The sequence below is a fragment of the Notamacropus eugenii genome, chromosome 3 (assembly GCF_028372415.1).
Source record: "Notamacropus eugenii isolate mMacEug1 chromosome 3, mMacEug1.pri_v2, whole genome shotgun sequence".
Lineage (NCBI taxonomy): Eukaryota > Metazoa > Chordata > Mammalia > Diprotodontia > Macropodidae > Notamacropus > Notamacropus eugenii.
In genome coordinates, this window is record NC_092874.1 from 248612455 (window position 1) to 248626195 (window position 13741).

The window sequence follows — 13741 nt, forward strand, 5'->3', positions numbered from 1 at the left end:
ATGCCTTGATTTTTACGGATATATTTGTACTGTATGTATATGCTTTAAACAATAGTCCTTAAAGTGTATGGGGACTTCTAGGAGTCTCTGAAACCCTTTCTGGGAGTCTACATGGTCAAAATTATTCTCACAATAATACTAAGATGTTACTTGCCTTTTAAAATACTCCTTTTTCCAACTCATACTTGTGTGGCCAGATTTTCTTCATATACTTCAAAACAACATACCACAACAGACTGAATAGAGAAGGAGATATGAGAATCCAGCTGACTTCTATTAAGCTAGACTGAAGAAATTTGCAACAAAAAAAATGTGTAAAAGGAGCACTCTCTTCTAACAAAATATTTTTATTTTGGAAAATAGAGTTATTTTTCATAAAAAAAGTTACATTAACATACGTTAACATTATTATTTTAAATGAATTAATAAATACATGTATGTATTTTTAAATGTATGTTTTAATTTCTAATATGGCAAATATTAATAGAGAAAGCTCACATAAGCAAAAACTCTTTGAGGTCTTTGATAATTTTTAAGAGTGCAAAGGAGTCCTGAGACCAAAAAGGTTGAGAACAGCTGTTTTTAAAGTATACTTTGATATTTTAAAACATAGATATATTTAGATAAACACAGATATGAATAAACATGTATATATGTGCATGTGTGTTTGTATACATACATACATATATGTGTGTATGTATATGTGTATATGTGTGTGTACAATCAAATCACTTTGGTCCAAAATGTTTTTTTAATCTATGTGATAAATTTCCGGAATAAAAACTCATCAGACTCATGCAGATCATCAATTCACAAATCTTAAAGAGTTACCTATGGCAATGAAAAATTAAGTAATTTGCCCATTTTCCTAGAGATAGAACAGAAGCAAAAGTCAAACTTAGGTCTCCCTGACTTTAAGACCAATCCTGATTTCAATATGCTAGCTTCCCTCTTTTCTCTCTTTATCCTTTTCCACCTTCTTCCTGTTCCTCTCCTTCTTAACTTCCCAAGAATCACAGTGTGTGCCTACCAGAGGTGTGGTTTGATGCATGACCTTTTTGTTTTCCTGACTTTCCAGTCCTTTACCTACCTATCCACCACACCTTTCTCTATCCCTCTTCCTTTCCTCTTCCCTACTTTAATATTTAAATGTGGCTCTGCTACCCCTTTGCCCTTTTATGCTGTCGGTATCTAGTATCTTATCTGTTTCTAATTCTAGCTCTGCCAAAATGGCCTAAATGTTGGAAGCATCTATGGAAAGCCACCAGTGGCATATTAGACTGTTCTTGCTTTCTGTTGTCACCCTCCATTCAATTTGGGGTTTCAATTTAAAAAACTTTAACTTCCTTAACTTATTGATCTAGTCCAATAGTGCATCTACCTTGCATAGGTGCAGCAAATGGACCATAGGCTGAGACCAGAAGAGGAAGAAAAGATCAGACTGAATTGCATTTGATAAATGCAAGGCACTTTGAATTATATCAAACTGTTTACTACTGCCAAAAGTCTATCTTTTCAATATTCATGTTCTTCTGATGACAATTCTATGGCTACAAATCACAAAACATCATGATCTCAGAAAGAATCAAAATTGTTGGTGACATAAAGTGAAATGGAGAACTATATAATGAATCTCAGAAATGTGTAATATATTAAAAAGTGTAGTATAAATGTATTTTCAGTGTTGTCAAGATACCTTGTTATGTGGGAAATGATAGAAAAGATATTATCAAGAATAAACCACCAAAAAGATGTGTCTGTCATGTAGAGATAGAGAAAACAGATGGAAAGACCATGTGACACCATGGCATCCACAAGACATTAAAAGAGCCAAAGAAAAAAGGAGAACCAAAGTAGAGCTTCATTGTGTTGGCCAGATCCTCTCTAATGGATTTAGAGAAAACATGAAAAAAAAAACCCAGAATAAAATGAGATGTTGTGCAAAGGTTTAAATCTTCACTTACAGGCAGGGGGTCCTATCCTGGAGAGATCAGGAATCCATTACATACTAAAGTTCTTACTAGGCTGTCATCCAGTAAATTAACAAACTTTTGTAGAGTGCCTACTGTGTGTGAAGTATTGTACTAGGCACTGGGGATACAAAGATAGCAAATTATACAATATTTACCTCCCAGTTGCTTATATTATACCCAAATGGCAAGTTCAGCTGTGACAACTTTGAAAATGACTGGAATCCTATCACAAGCTCTCACTGCAGAGTACACTGAGGACAGGATTTCAGAAAATATTCAGTATAGTAGGTGGATGTGGAGGTAGAAAGATAAACATCTGACAGTCAAGGTCAGCAAAGGTACAGTCATTTAATAGCATAGGCATGAGGTTTCTATTCTTTCTCACTAAAAAATAACAAAATGTCACATCACGTGTTCTCATTCACCTTTGCTTTGACTCTACAGTCCCACAACAGTATTCCCATTTGCATTAATGTTGTTTTTGGTGATAACTCTATTATTACTAATAATATCTTCTATTTATGTGGTGCTTTAAGGTTAGCAAAACACTTTATAAATTTATTGTGATTTTTCCAAATATGGTAAATATACATGTATATGTGTATATACACACAATATACATTCATACAACATATAATTTTGTCATACTACTCCAATGAAAGACTCAGAGTCAGGAGTTAATGATACTCATTAAAAGGGTCATTTAGTAGCTTGTCCCCATTATTCTATCTGGAGATGGGGTGCCAGTCACACAGTATACTACATGGGACTAGGTGGTCTAAGGATTCAGTATAAATAACAATTGATAATATTCCATTCCATTAATGTGAAATACTGCCTACTGATACAGGAAATACAACTTCTCAAGCACTGGAAGTATTTAAGAATGAGAGTATTATTTAATATCAGAAACCTGATTACCATGAATAGACAAGCGATTATTTTGTAATGGTGCACCTCCTTCAACGTTGCCTCCTCCAGAGCACTTGAGGGATTCTTTAAAAATGAAAACCCAGAAGTTGTTCTGAGTGGCCCGACAGAACAAAGTCAATGTTTGCTGGAAGATAAAAGATTCTGCTTCCATCTGCACAGTCTTTAAATGAGCTTTTCACATCATTGTTGGGAGATTTGAATTTTCAAAAGAATAATTCTTTCAGTTTTCTAATGAAGAAATGCATAGAGTTTTTCATCTCCCTCAGCTAAGAATCATATTTTCTTGAAAGGCTAATTTTTTGTCTTCATTACTATGGTAGTTTCTTTGCCTTACTATCTAAGGTTCATTGAGCAATTACAATTTGCAAAAAAAGAAAAAAAAGACATTTATATTACATTCTACATTTATGTAAATGACAGAATTTGCTTCAGTACAGAATTTTTAATCCTTCCCACTAGGCAGACCAAAATATCTCTACCATCATTGTGCAATAACTGTCAAAGCTAGCAGATAGCAACAATTCAGGAATAATTTCACACTTTCATAGCCAATAAACCCCACAGTGAGATGCAAACCATCCAAGGCATTAAGAGTTGGTCTACACCATGCCAAAACATCTGGTCCATTTAGTTAGTTTAGTCAAAAATTCAATCATCCAGATGTTTAGTCTAGATGCTAGAAAACCAGCAGATGGACTAAATTTGGGATAGAAGACTGTTGCATTAAGATCATGTAGACATAATCCAAGCTTATCTTTTATTGTCAAAAAAAAAGTTGCAGTATCTACTTTTATAGCTGTAGAGAAATGAGAGATACAAATATGGATAATTAAGATTGTCAGTATTTCCAGATTCCAGAAAAAGAATTTACACATAGATAATATTTTACAGGAGGAAGGAATCTAAAGGGAAAACTTAGATGCCACAGTGATAGAGTGGAGGGTGACAGAGTTGCAGTCCAGAAGACCTGGGTTCAAATCATGCCTCTGAAATTTAATTGCTGAGTGATCATGGACTTAATTGCTCTGGGCTTGTTTCCTTTTCTGTAAAATGGGAATAATAACCCTTGCCAGTGGCCAATTCATGAGGGCTCTGTGAGACTCAAGTGAGATAATGAATGTAAATGAATCACAAACTTTAAAGCATCATATAGATATCAGTTAAAATTATTATTCTTTTGTCTTCAATTTTGATATCACCTTCAATTCCACTTTTTCAAGGAGAGATTTTAGAGACAGAGAGAGAAAGGAAGGGGACAGAATTAAAATTATTGGATTTTATTATTGTCATATTCAAATACTGATGACTTTTTAATATTTTCTTATTTTCTACTTACATATACTCTCCTATCTATCGGCAGCTAGATAGCATAGTGGATACAGTGCTGCCATGAAGTCAGTAAGACGTGAGTTCAAATGTGAATTGAGATATTTACAAGTTGTGTGACTCTGAGCAAGCCACTTGAACTCAGTTTCTTCATCTATAAAATAGGATTGATAGTAGCATCTGTCCCTTGGAGTTATCTTGAGGAACAAATGAGATAATAATTATGAAGTTCTTACCACAGTGCCTGGCACATAAAAAGTGCTGTATAAATGTTAGCTATTATTATTATCAATTGTCAAAAATTATTTCATTTGCTGATTCTTTGTGGTTTTCTAATTAAATCACTACACTGTCTGCAAAAAGGGCTAATTTTGCTTATGTCCTTTTTTTTTTTTTTTTTGCCTTGTCTTATTGTTCTTCCTGGGCTGCTAGGTGATGCAGTAGACAGAATACTAGACCTGTTTTCAGGAAGGCACATCTTAGTTCAAATCTATCTTCAGATACTTAGTAGCTGTGTGACCCTGGGTAAAACATTTAACCTTGCTTGTCTCAGTTTCCACATCTGTGAAATGAGCTGGAGAAGGAAATGGCAAATCTGTTTAGAATCTTTGCCAAGAAAATCCTGAATCGGGTTGTAAAGAGTCAAACATGACTGAAACAACTGAACAACAATTGCTCTTGTTAGAAGTAAATCTCTTACTTTTAGTCAGGAGCAAATAAAAAAACAGTAGAGAAAGAAATATGCTTGTTATATGTTTATTCACTGAGAAAACATTTAGTATTTTTGCATTGTAAACAATTCTAGCTTTTGTGTGTGTGTATGTGTGTGCACACATATGTATGTATGGACACACAAATATGCAACCATTATATATATATTTGTATACATATACATATATGTAAAACCAGCATTTTAATGGTCTTTATATGACTGCAATCATACATTCTGTTCATCAATTTTAGCATAAAATATATTTTGTAAAAGGATTTTTTCTGTCTATTAATATAATCAAATTGTTTTGGTTGCTTTTGTCTTTACTATGATGAATTATGCTAATTGTTTTCACATTGAACCACCTTTTTATCTCTAGTACAAATCCAACTTGATTATAGTAATTTTCAATATATCAATTTATTCATTTCATAGGAAATTATTTAAGATTTTACATCAATATTATTAATGTTTCCGTTCTATAATTCCCTTTTTCTGTTTTATTCTCAATGGATTAGGTATTAAGACCATATTTTTCTCATAAATTTCTCATAAAAAGAGTATGATTGAATGTTTTAGTTCTCAGTAACTGAGAATAATATGTAAGCCAACCATATTAATTGGTCTTTAAAAGTTTGATGGAAAGCACCTGTAAATCCATCTGGAATGGAATTTCTCCCCCACTCCTGGTATTTCAATAATAGTTTGTTCAATTTTACTTGCAAAGACTGAGTTATTTAAGATCTTCATTTCATGATCTATTAGTTTTGCTATTTTGTATTCATCCATGTCATAAATTCTTTGTTTTGCTAGTTAAGTGTTGCTTTTGTGAATAGGTCTTAAAAACCCTCATTTGACTTAACCATCCCTTTGAGCTATTATCCCAGATCACCCCACCCTTTCTCAACCAATCTCCTTGAGAAAGCTTTCTACATATGGTGCCTCTACATCCTCTCCTGTAATCCTCCTCTTACATTTCTTCAACTGGCTTCTAAACTTGCCATTCAACCCAAAACTTCTCCAAATTAATTGTCAAATCTAATGGCATTTTTCTCAGTCCTCATCCTTTTCGGACTTGTCTGCAGTACTCTCACTCTTGATCATCACTTTTTAAAGCTATTGTCTGTTTTCTGAGTTTGCGTGACACTACTCTGTACTGGTTGTCTTCTTACCTATCTGACTACTATCTCCTTTACTGGATCATCATCTATGATATCTTCCTTAACGGTGGGTATATTTCAAGTCTCTTCTACTTTCTATACTCTCTCAGTTTATGATCTCATCAGCTCCCACGAGTTTAATTATTATCTCAATGCAGATGATTTACAGACCTATATGTCTAGCCCCAATTTCCTGAGTTCCACATAACCACCTGCCTGTTGGACATTTCAAATCGAATGTTCTAGGATATTTCCAATTGGATGTAGTGGAGATATATCAAACTCAACATGTCCAAAACAGAACCATGAGTCAGTCAGTAAGCTAACAAGGAGTTATGAATAGCTTACTATGTACCAGGTGTTGTGCTAAGCATTAAGATACAAAGAAAGGTCAAAAATGAACTTACTCTTAAGGAGCATCTATTCTAATGAGGACTACTCATATATACAAAATACTATATACTATATACAAGATACTATATACAAGACATATACAGAGCAGAGGGAAGGTAATCTGAGAAAGGAAGACACTAGCAACTGGTGGGACTGGAAAAGACCTGTTGGAGAAGGCAGAGTTTTGAGTTGAATCTTGAAGGAAGCCAGAGAAACTAAGGCAGAAGTGAGGGGCTATAATATTTCAAATATAAGGGAAAACCAGTATAAAGACACAGAAATATGTGATAGAGCATTGCATTCAAAGGACTGAAAACAGGCCAGTGGGGATCAATCTTAGAACATTGGAAAGGGAATAATGTATAAGAAAACTGGAAAGGTAGGAAAAGCTCAGGTGATGAAATCTTCAAATGCCAAACTAATGAGTTTATACCTGAATCTGGAGCCATTGGTGTTCATTTAATGGGGTGGAGGGTGATGTGGTCAGATCTATTCTTTAGAAAAATCACCATGGCAGTTGAGTATATTAAGAATTGGATGGAGGAGAGCCTTGAGGCAGGGAGAACAGTTAGAAGGCAATTGCAATAGTTCAAGCAAGAGGTACTGTGCCTGTTTGAATGAAGAGAAGTGTGGGAGTACACACAAGTGATATGGGAAAAGTCTTAACAACAAGATACAGGAACACATTGGATAGGTGGAGTGAGTAAGAATTCAAAGTCAAAGATGGTATCCAGTGTGGAAGCCTGGATAAGTCAAAGGATGGTGGTACCCTTTAACAGTAATAAGGAAATTCAAAAGAGGGGAAGGTTTGTGGCAAAGGGGAATAAGTTTTACTTTGGGTGTGTTGGTTTGAGATGCCTGCAGTATATGGTGGTGATGTATAACCATAGCTCAAAAGAGTGTAGGGATTGATCTATAGATGTAGAAATCATCTCTAAAGAGCTCACTTCAACATCTCTTTCCTGTGTAAAGGGGGAATCAGTCATTCTCACCAATTGCTGGCCAGAGGTCACACCAAGGGCAATCAGGCCAGCCTGACACCCTGAAGGAGAGATATGGGGCAGCATATGTCAGGCAAGTCAATCCACCAACACCAATAAGTTGACCACAATCTTTCCTCAGATCCTAGCGGAGATAACACAGGAGCCTTGGAAATAGCAATCTTTCAACCCAGTGCCCTTGGCCATCAAACGGGGAAGCAAATTCTATGAAAATCTAGCCTGGCAATTACTCTCATTGGTGCTACAGTCACAATTACTAAAGACACTGAAAATTGCCAAAGAGTCACAACTCTAGACTAATTATGATAGGTATTCCTCCAGACTACTTCCCAGCCATATGTGTATACACTATGTTGCCTCATCCTCACATCTATTCCAGTGCAACCCTGTCTCTGGGACAATGGGCTTTGATAGATGACCTTTCACCTTTTCTTGTCAGGAACCAGGTTTCCATATCACTTAGCAGTCATTTTCACATTTTCCATTCTTTTTAACTCACCTTTATGAATTATCTCCCCCATTAGGATGAGGTCAGGACTTGCTTTGCTTTTATCTCCAGAGCTTAACATTGTGCTTGTTGCAAAATAAATGTTTTATAAAAATAGATAGCACTTCTATAAGTGCTTTAAAGATTACAAAATACTTTGCAAACATCATCTCATTTAATCCTCACAATGACTTTGCAAGTTAAGTGCTATTATTTTCTCCATTTTATGGATAAAGAAACTGAAGCTGACTAAGGTTAAGTGACTTGGTAAAGGGCACACAGCTAGTATCTGAGGCAACATCTGAACCCATATCATCCATATTGCTTCTACTATCTATGTCTCTATCTATCTATCCATCCATATTTCTTTTCATTTCTCATCAGACTTCCTTTAAGATTTCTCTGCTATGTCCCAGAAACCACTTCCTGTCTCAGAATAACCCTCTGCCTCTGTGACACCTCCCTCTGATTGGATGGCCCCTCCTGGAACCTCCATTCAAGGGCATCCAAGTCTTCAATCTCTTCATTTGTCACCAGGTTAAAATTCAGACTTCCTTGAGCTAGGTATCTTCTCCAACCCTACTCCTCTCTTACTTCCACCTTCAGCTTCCCCCAAGAAAATGGAAGCTCCTGGGCTACAAAAATGTGCATACCCTTTGACCCAGCAATATCGCTACTAGGACTATATCCCCAAGAGATCATAAAAATGGGAAAGGGTCCCACATGTACAAAAATATTTATAGCAGCACTCTATGTAGTTGCCAAAAACTGGAAGTCAAGAGGATGTCCATCAATTGGGGAATGGCTGAATAAATTATGGTATATGAATGTAATGGAGTACTATTGTGCCATAAGAAATGATGAACAAGAAGACTTCAGAGAGGCCTGGAAGGACTTATATGACCTGATGCTGAGTGAAAGGAGCAGAACCAGGAGAACTTTATGCACAGCAACAACCACAGTGTGTGAGAGTTTTTTCTGGTAGACTTAGATTTTTGTAATAACACAAGAACTTCTTACCAAAAATAAATAAATAAATCCCAATGGAGGATCTCAAGGCAAAATGCCTGCCACACTCAGAGAGAGAAATATGGAAGTCACTCACATATTGTAGCAGATCATGTTTGTGTATGTGTATGTGTTTGTGTATCATGTTCTGATTTGTTATACGATTTCTTTCATTTATCTTAGTCTGACTACATAGCATGACTATAGTGAAAATATACTCAATAGGAAAGTATATGTAGAATCTATACAGAATTGTATGCAGTCATGGGGAGGGAGGGGGGTAGTGGGGGGTAGGTGGGGGGGATAAAATCACAATTGTATGGCAGTGATTGTTAAACATTACAAAATAAAAAAAAAAAGAAAGAAAAAAAAAAAGAAAATGGAAGCTCCTACATTTTCTTTTTGTTTGTATTTGTATCTCCAGGACTTAACACAATGTATGGTATATAGTAAGCTATCGATAAATCCATCCAGTGCAGGGACGATGCTAAGCACTGGAAATACAATTAATAAAAAGAGAAAGAGTCTTTGCCTTCAAGAAGCTTACATTCAAATGTGGGGAGGATAACACAGAAAAGGAGCAGGAAAATGGAAGAGGTGGCTAGAGATCTAGGGACTTCATATCCTACAGAGTTGAAACCAAGCACAGCAAAGCACAGAGTGCAGAGGACCAAAATATCCACTTTTTGCTCTCTATAAAGAAAAGCATTGGGAGGAGTTTGGTATTCCACCCTTAAGCCCTCCAATCACAGAGGGCAGAAGCCTGAGGGAGGAGGTGACAAATCAAGGCTTGAATGAGGAAATTAGGGATGATGAGCTTACCCTGGGAGAGTCATCTTGTTCCTTGGAGTTGAAACAAGGCAAAGCATTTATTTCACATAGTCTTTAAAATATAATTGGTACAGACCCACTCAATAGTAATTTTTGTGCCTGGGATCAACAACTAAAACAGGAACTAATCAAAATTTTAAGACAAATGAATTTGAACTGACGAGGGAAGAAATCCCCAGATCTTTTTCCATTGTAGAGGAAAGAAATATGCCCTTCCATAACACCATGAGAATATTGCTAGGTGGGCTTACAAGGATGGGGAGATGGGAAGGCATAATGAATGAGGTACAATAATGTCTGGGGAAAAGCCACTGAAAGAAGGAAGGATGTCATCTGGTAGCTTCCCATTTGAAATGATACTTTTTGCCAATGAGCAAAGTGGCACAGTGGATAAGATACTGAATTTGGAGTCAGGATTACTGACATCAGGAAGGTGATTTCTTGACTTGCAAATGAATTGGATTTAAGTGAGGCAGAGCTTTGCAAAGTCATCAGCTGTACTCTGTCCTCCAGAGTCAGTGGCAAAACTTAATTCAAGATGATTGGCAATGACTCTGGAGTCAAGAAGATCTGGGTACAAAACTAACCTCAGAGACTTACTAACTGTGTCAACCTGGGCAAGTCACTTAGCCTCAATTTCCTCATCTATAAATTTGTGATGACAATGATAGCACCTACTTTCTAGATTCTTGAGAGGATCAAATAAGAACATATTTGAAAAACATAATGTGCCCTATAAATGCTAGCTGTTGTTTATTGTTTGCTAAGTTTGATTATTTCTATGCTTCAGAAGGAGAGCAAGTACTGTCAAGATCCTCTAAAATTTTGCTGCCTTAATACAGAGCTCTAGCTGCCCCACTCTAGTTACAGCTCTGATCTGTTCCAATATAGAAATGCATTTTGATGTGTTTCCTCTTCTACAAGTCCCTTACTCTCTCCTCTTCCTCCAGACCTTTAGGGACTCCTGCTTCCCTGCTCTTCTGCTTTTCTAGCTTGAGGAGTGTGCACAGGGATCCAAGTGGAAAGGCAAGCCAAATGCTAATCCATTTATAACCAAAGTCTGGTTTTTGTCTTCAAAATAGCACTGACTTTGAGAACATCCATCCACATTTCCCCTACATACTGTATTTGTACAGGAAGTCTAATATCAGTTTCTTTATTTAGAGTACCAGTCAAGAGATAAGTATTCCTTTAACTAAGTGTTCAAAATTATTAAGTTTTATCTTTGAAACTCATTCACTTTTCTCCCAATTACAAAATAAGTCCTGTGAATATAATACAAGTAATCCCTTTCTAGGAAAAACCTTTTTATTTATTGGGAAGAATCTTTATATAATGCTTGATGATGCACACTGGGAAGGATAAGCTGAATTGACAAGATGAGGTTTATGTAACACTCCTTGCCCTGTGGAAGCACTGAACCTAAAGGCATTTGCTTTTGCCATTTGCTGTTGTTATTGTTCAATTGTATCTGACTCTTTGTGACCTCTAAGGACTGTAATATCCATGGGGTTTTCTTGGCAAAAATACTGTAGTGGTTTGCCAATTCCTTCTCCAGCGTATTAAGGCAAATAGAGATTAAGTGACTTGCCCAGGGTCACATAGCTAATAAGTGTCTGAACCTGAGTTTGAACTCAGGTCTTCCCAATTCTAGGGGTGGCACTCTATCTGCTGCATCACCTAGCTGTGTACCCCTCCCCAAAAGAATTAATTATGTGCAGTTGATTAGAAGTTTAACTTTAACTTTGTCATCACACAACCACCATATAAATGGGTTTTCATGAGCAGTATTGGCTCCAACATGCTCTCTCTGAAGCCGTTGGCCTCTTTTGTCAATTTACTTGTCCCAATCATGATTATTAGTTCATGAGGTGTGACAATCCCAGATCAGACCTTCATTAGTCATAAAATGATTAAGTAGAACCTTCTAGTTACAACTTTTTAAGTCAAGAAGGGTTGTTCAGGAAGGAAGGCAATTTGACAAATGTCAGCCTTCAAATGTACATTTTCTGTCAAGCATGGATCATTGAAGACTTTGCTAACATGATTTTTTTTAAAAAAAAAAGCTGACAGGTTCTTCTAAACTGGAATGATTGGAATATTGTGTATCTGTTGTCAGGAGCAGCTTGGCAAAGTCTGAGAAGCCAAGATCACCACCCAAGGTATAGAAGGGCTACATTTTGTGTCAGTGGGGGAGGTGCCCATGCTGATGAAATCTCGAATTCCAACACTAAGAATAACAAGGGAACAGAAAATCAGCATAAACAATCCATACTGTAGTCATCCACACCTTCTCTGGGTATAGTGATAGACAAGGCATCAGGGCATACCCTGAATGCAAGAATAGTTTCCAGTGAAGGGCAAACCATTGTGACATATTCTAAATCCAAAAAAGGTTTTAGAATTTAAGAATTTTGTACAGACATATGGTTCAAGAGACTTGTAGTGAAAGTCTGTTGATGCAGATCAGTAATTAATTAGATTTAGGAATTATTGCTTGGAGTCTTAGAGAGTTGTCTGAAATATAGCAAGGTTAAGTGACTTGCCACGGTCACACAGCCAGGCTGTATTGGAGGCAAGATTTAAACTCCAGTATCCTTGCCTCTGAAGCCAACTTTTTATCCACTAACCCAGAGCCTCTCTTGATGTTCATCTTTACTGAGAAAGACTTCTTTTGAGGCTCTGGGTCAACGTATCTGTCCTTTTGTTAATACCCAGTGACAATCAGGAGGTTATGAAAGGAATGATGTCAACCACAAAATGACCACAAAAGCTGAGTAGGGCATCCACAACCATAGACCTCTAAATGTCTGAATAAACATTCCTACAGCCAAGGCAGTATTCAGAGTCACTCAGCTATCCAAGTTTATCTGTTTCTCCCAAAGAAATTGTGGGATGTTCACTTATTCAGAAAAAGAGTCAGAAGCTCAAAACCACCATTGTGGCTGGAGGTTGTGTAGGAGGAGGATGATATAGGAGAACTATATTGGGGGTGGCAGAGATTTTAAGATTATTAAAGTTCTTGGCAAACATCTATTCAAAGAAGAACATTATGTAGCCCTGCAAAACATGCTTCTTTGAACTCTCCTTTACAGCAGAGTTTATGTTTTAACCTGGGATCAATGAATTCCCATGGTCTCTACAGACAGAATTGGGGGAGGCAGTTGAGAGGTCTGTGAATTTAAAACATCTTTATTTCCACTAATCTTTGAAATTTTGTATTTTCTTGAATTATTTAAAAACATCATTATTCTGAGAAGGGGTCCATGGGCCTCACCAGCCTTCAAAATTTGTCTATGACATAGAAAGGGTTCAGAATCCATCTTCTATTGGTTAGAACAGAGGAAGTTCAGAATTAGAGTATGTGTTTGCTTAGTTAAACTTTCTAACAATTACTCAGCCCAAGCTACTTTATATGCTTTATAAATATGTTCCCTTGCTAAAACCATCTAGCCAAGTTACCTTGTGAATCATGACATCAATGAATCAAACCTTTCATGGTACTCCTCTGCTCCCCCTCCCCCACAAAGAAAAGAAAAGTCGTAGGAATAACTAAAAATACCACTCACCACAATAATCACATTTGCTTCAGGTATTGGAAGGTTTTCCACTTCCAGATCCTGACCAGTCATTGCTAGCAAGTTGAGAGATGGGTCATAGGCAGGTCTAGGAAATGTGGACTTAACAATTATGCCAGGGTGTCTTTTGCTTGTTTGCACGTAAGAAGGAGAATGGAAGCTGTGTTTGTATGTTTTTTCATGGCTTGTGTCCAAGCTCTTCTCAATAGTTTGCACATGGTGGTAGATAAATACAGGTTTCCCACTCTTCCTCTGATGAATTGCCAAGAGGTGGTCACTATCTCCTGAAAAGCATCCTGTAAGGGAAAAAGGAGAAAGACAGGAGTCAGAAATCTCATT

General features: G+C 36.7%; 1 protein-coding gene across 1 annotated transcript in view; it reads right to left on the minus strand.

Moving 5' to 3' along the window:
- Positions 1-13741, minus strand: part of PTPRR (protein tyrosine phosphatase receptor type R) — a 348363-nt gene that overhangs the window by 292965 nt on the left and 41657 nt on the right. Inside the window, exon 2 of the mRNA XM_072655374.1 lies at positions 13394-13698. Within this exon, the coding sequence (XP_072511475.1) occupies positions 13394-13698 (305 nt within the window). The remainder of the gene's footprint in view (positions 1-13393; positions 13699-13741) is intronic.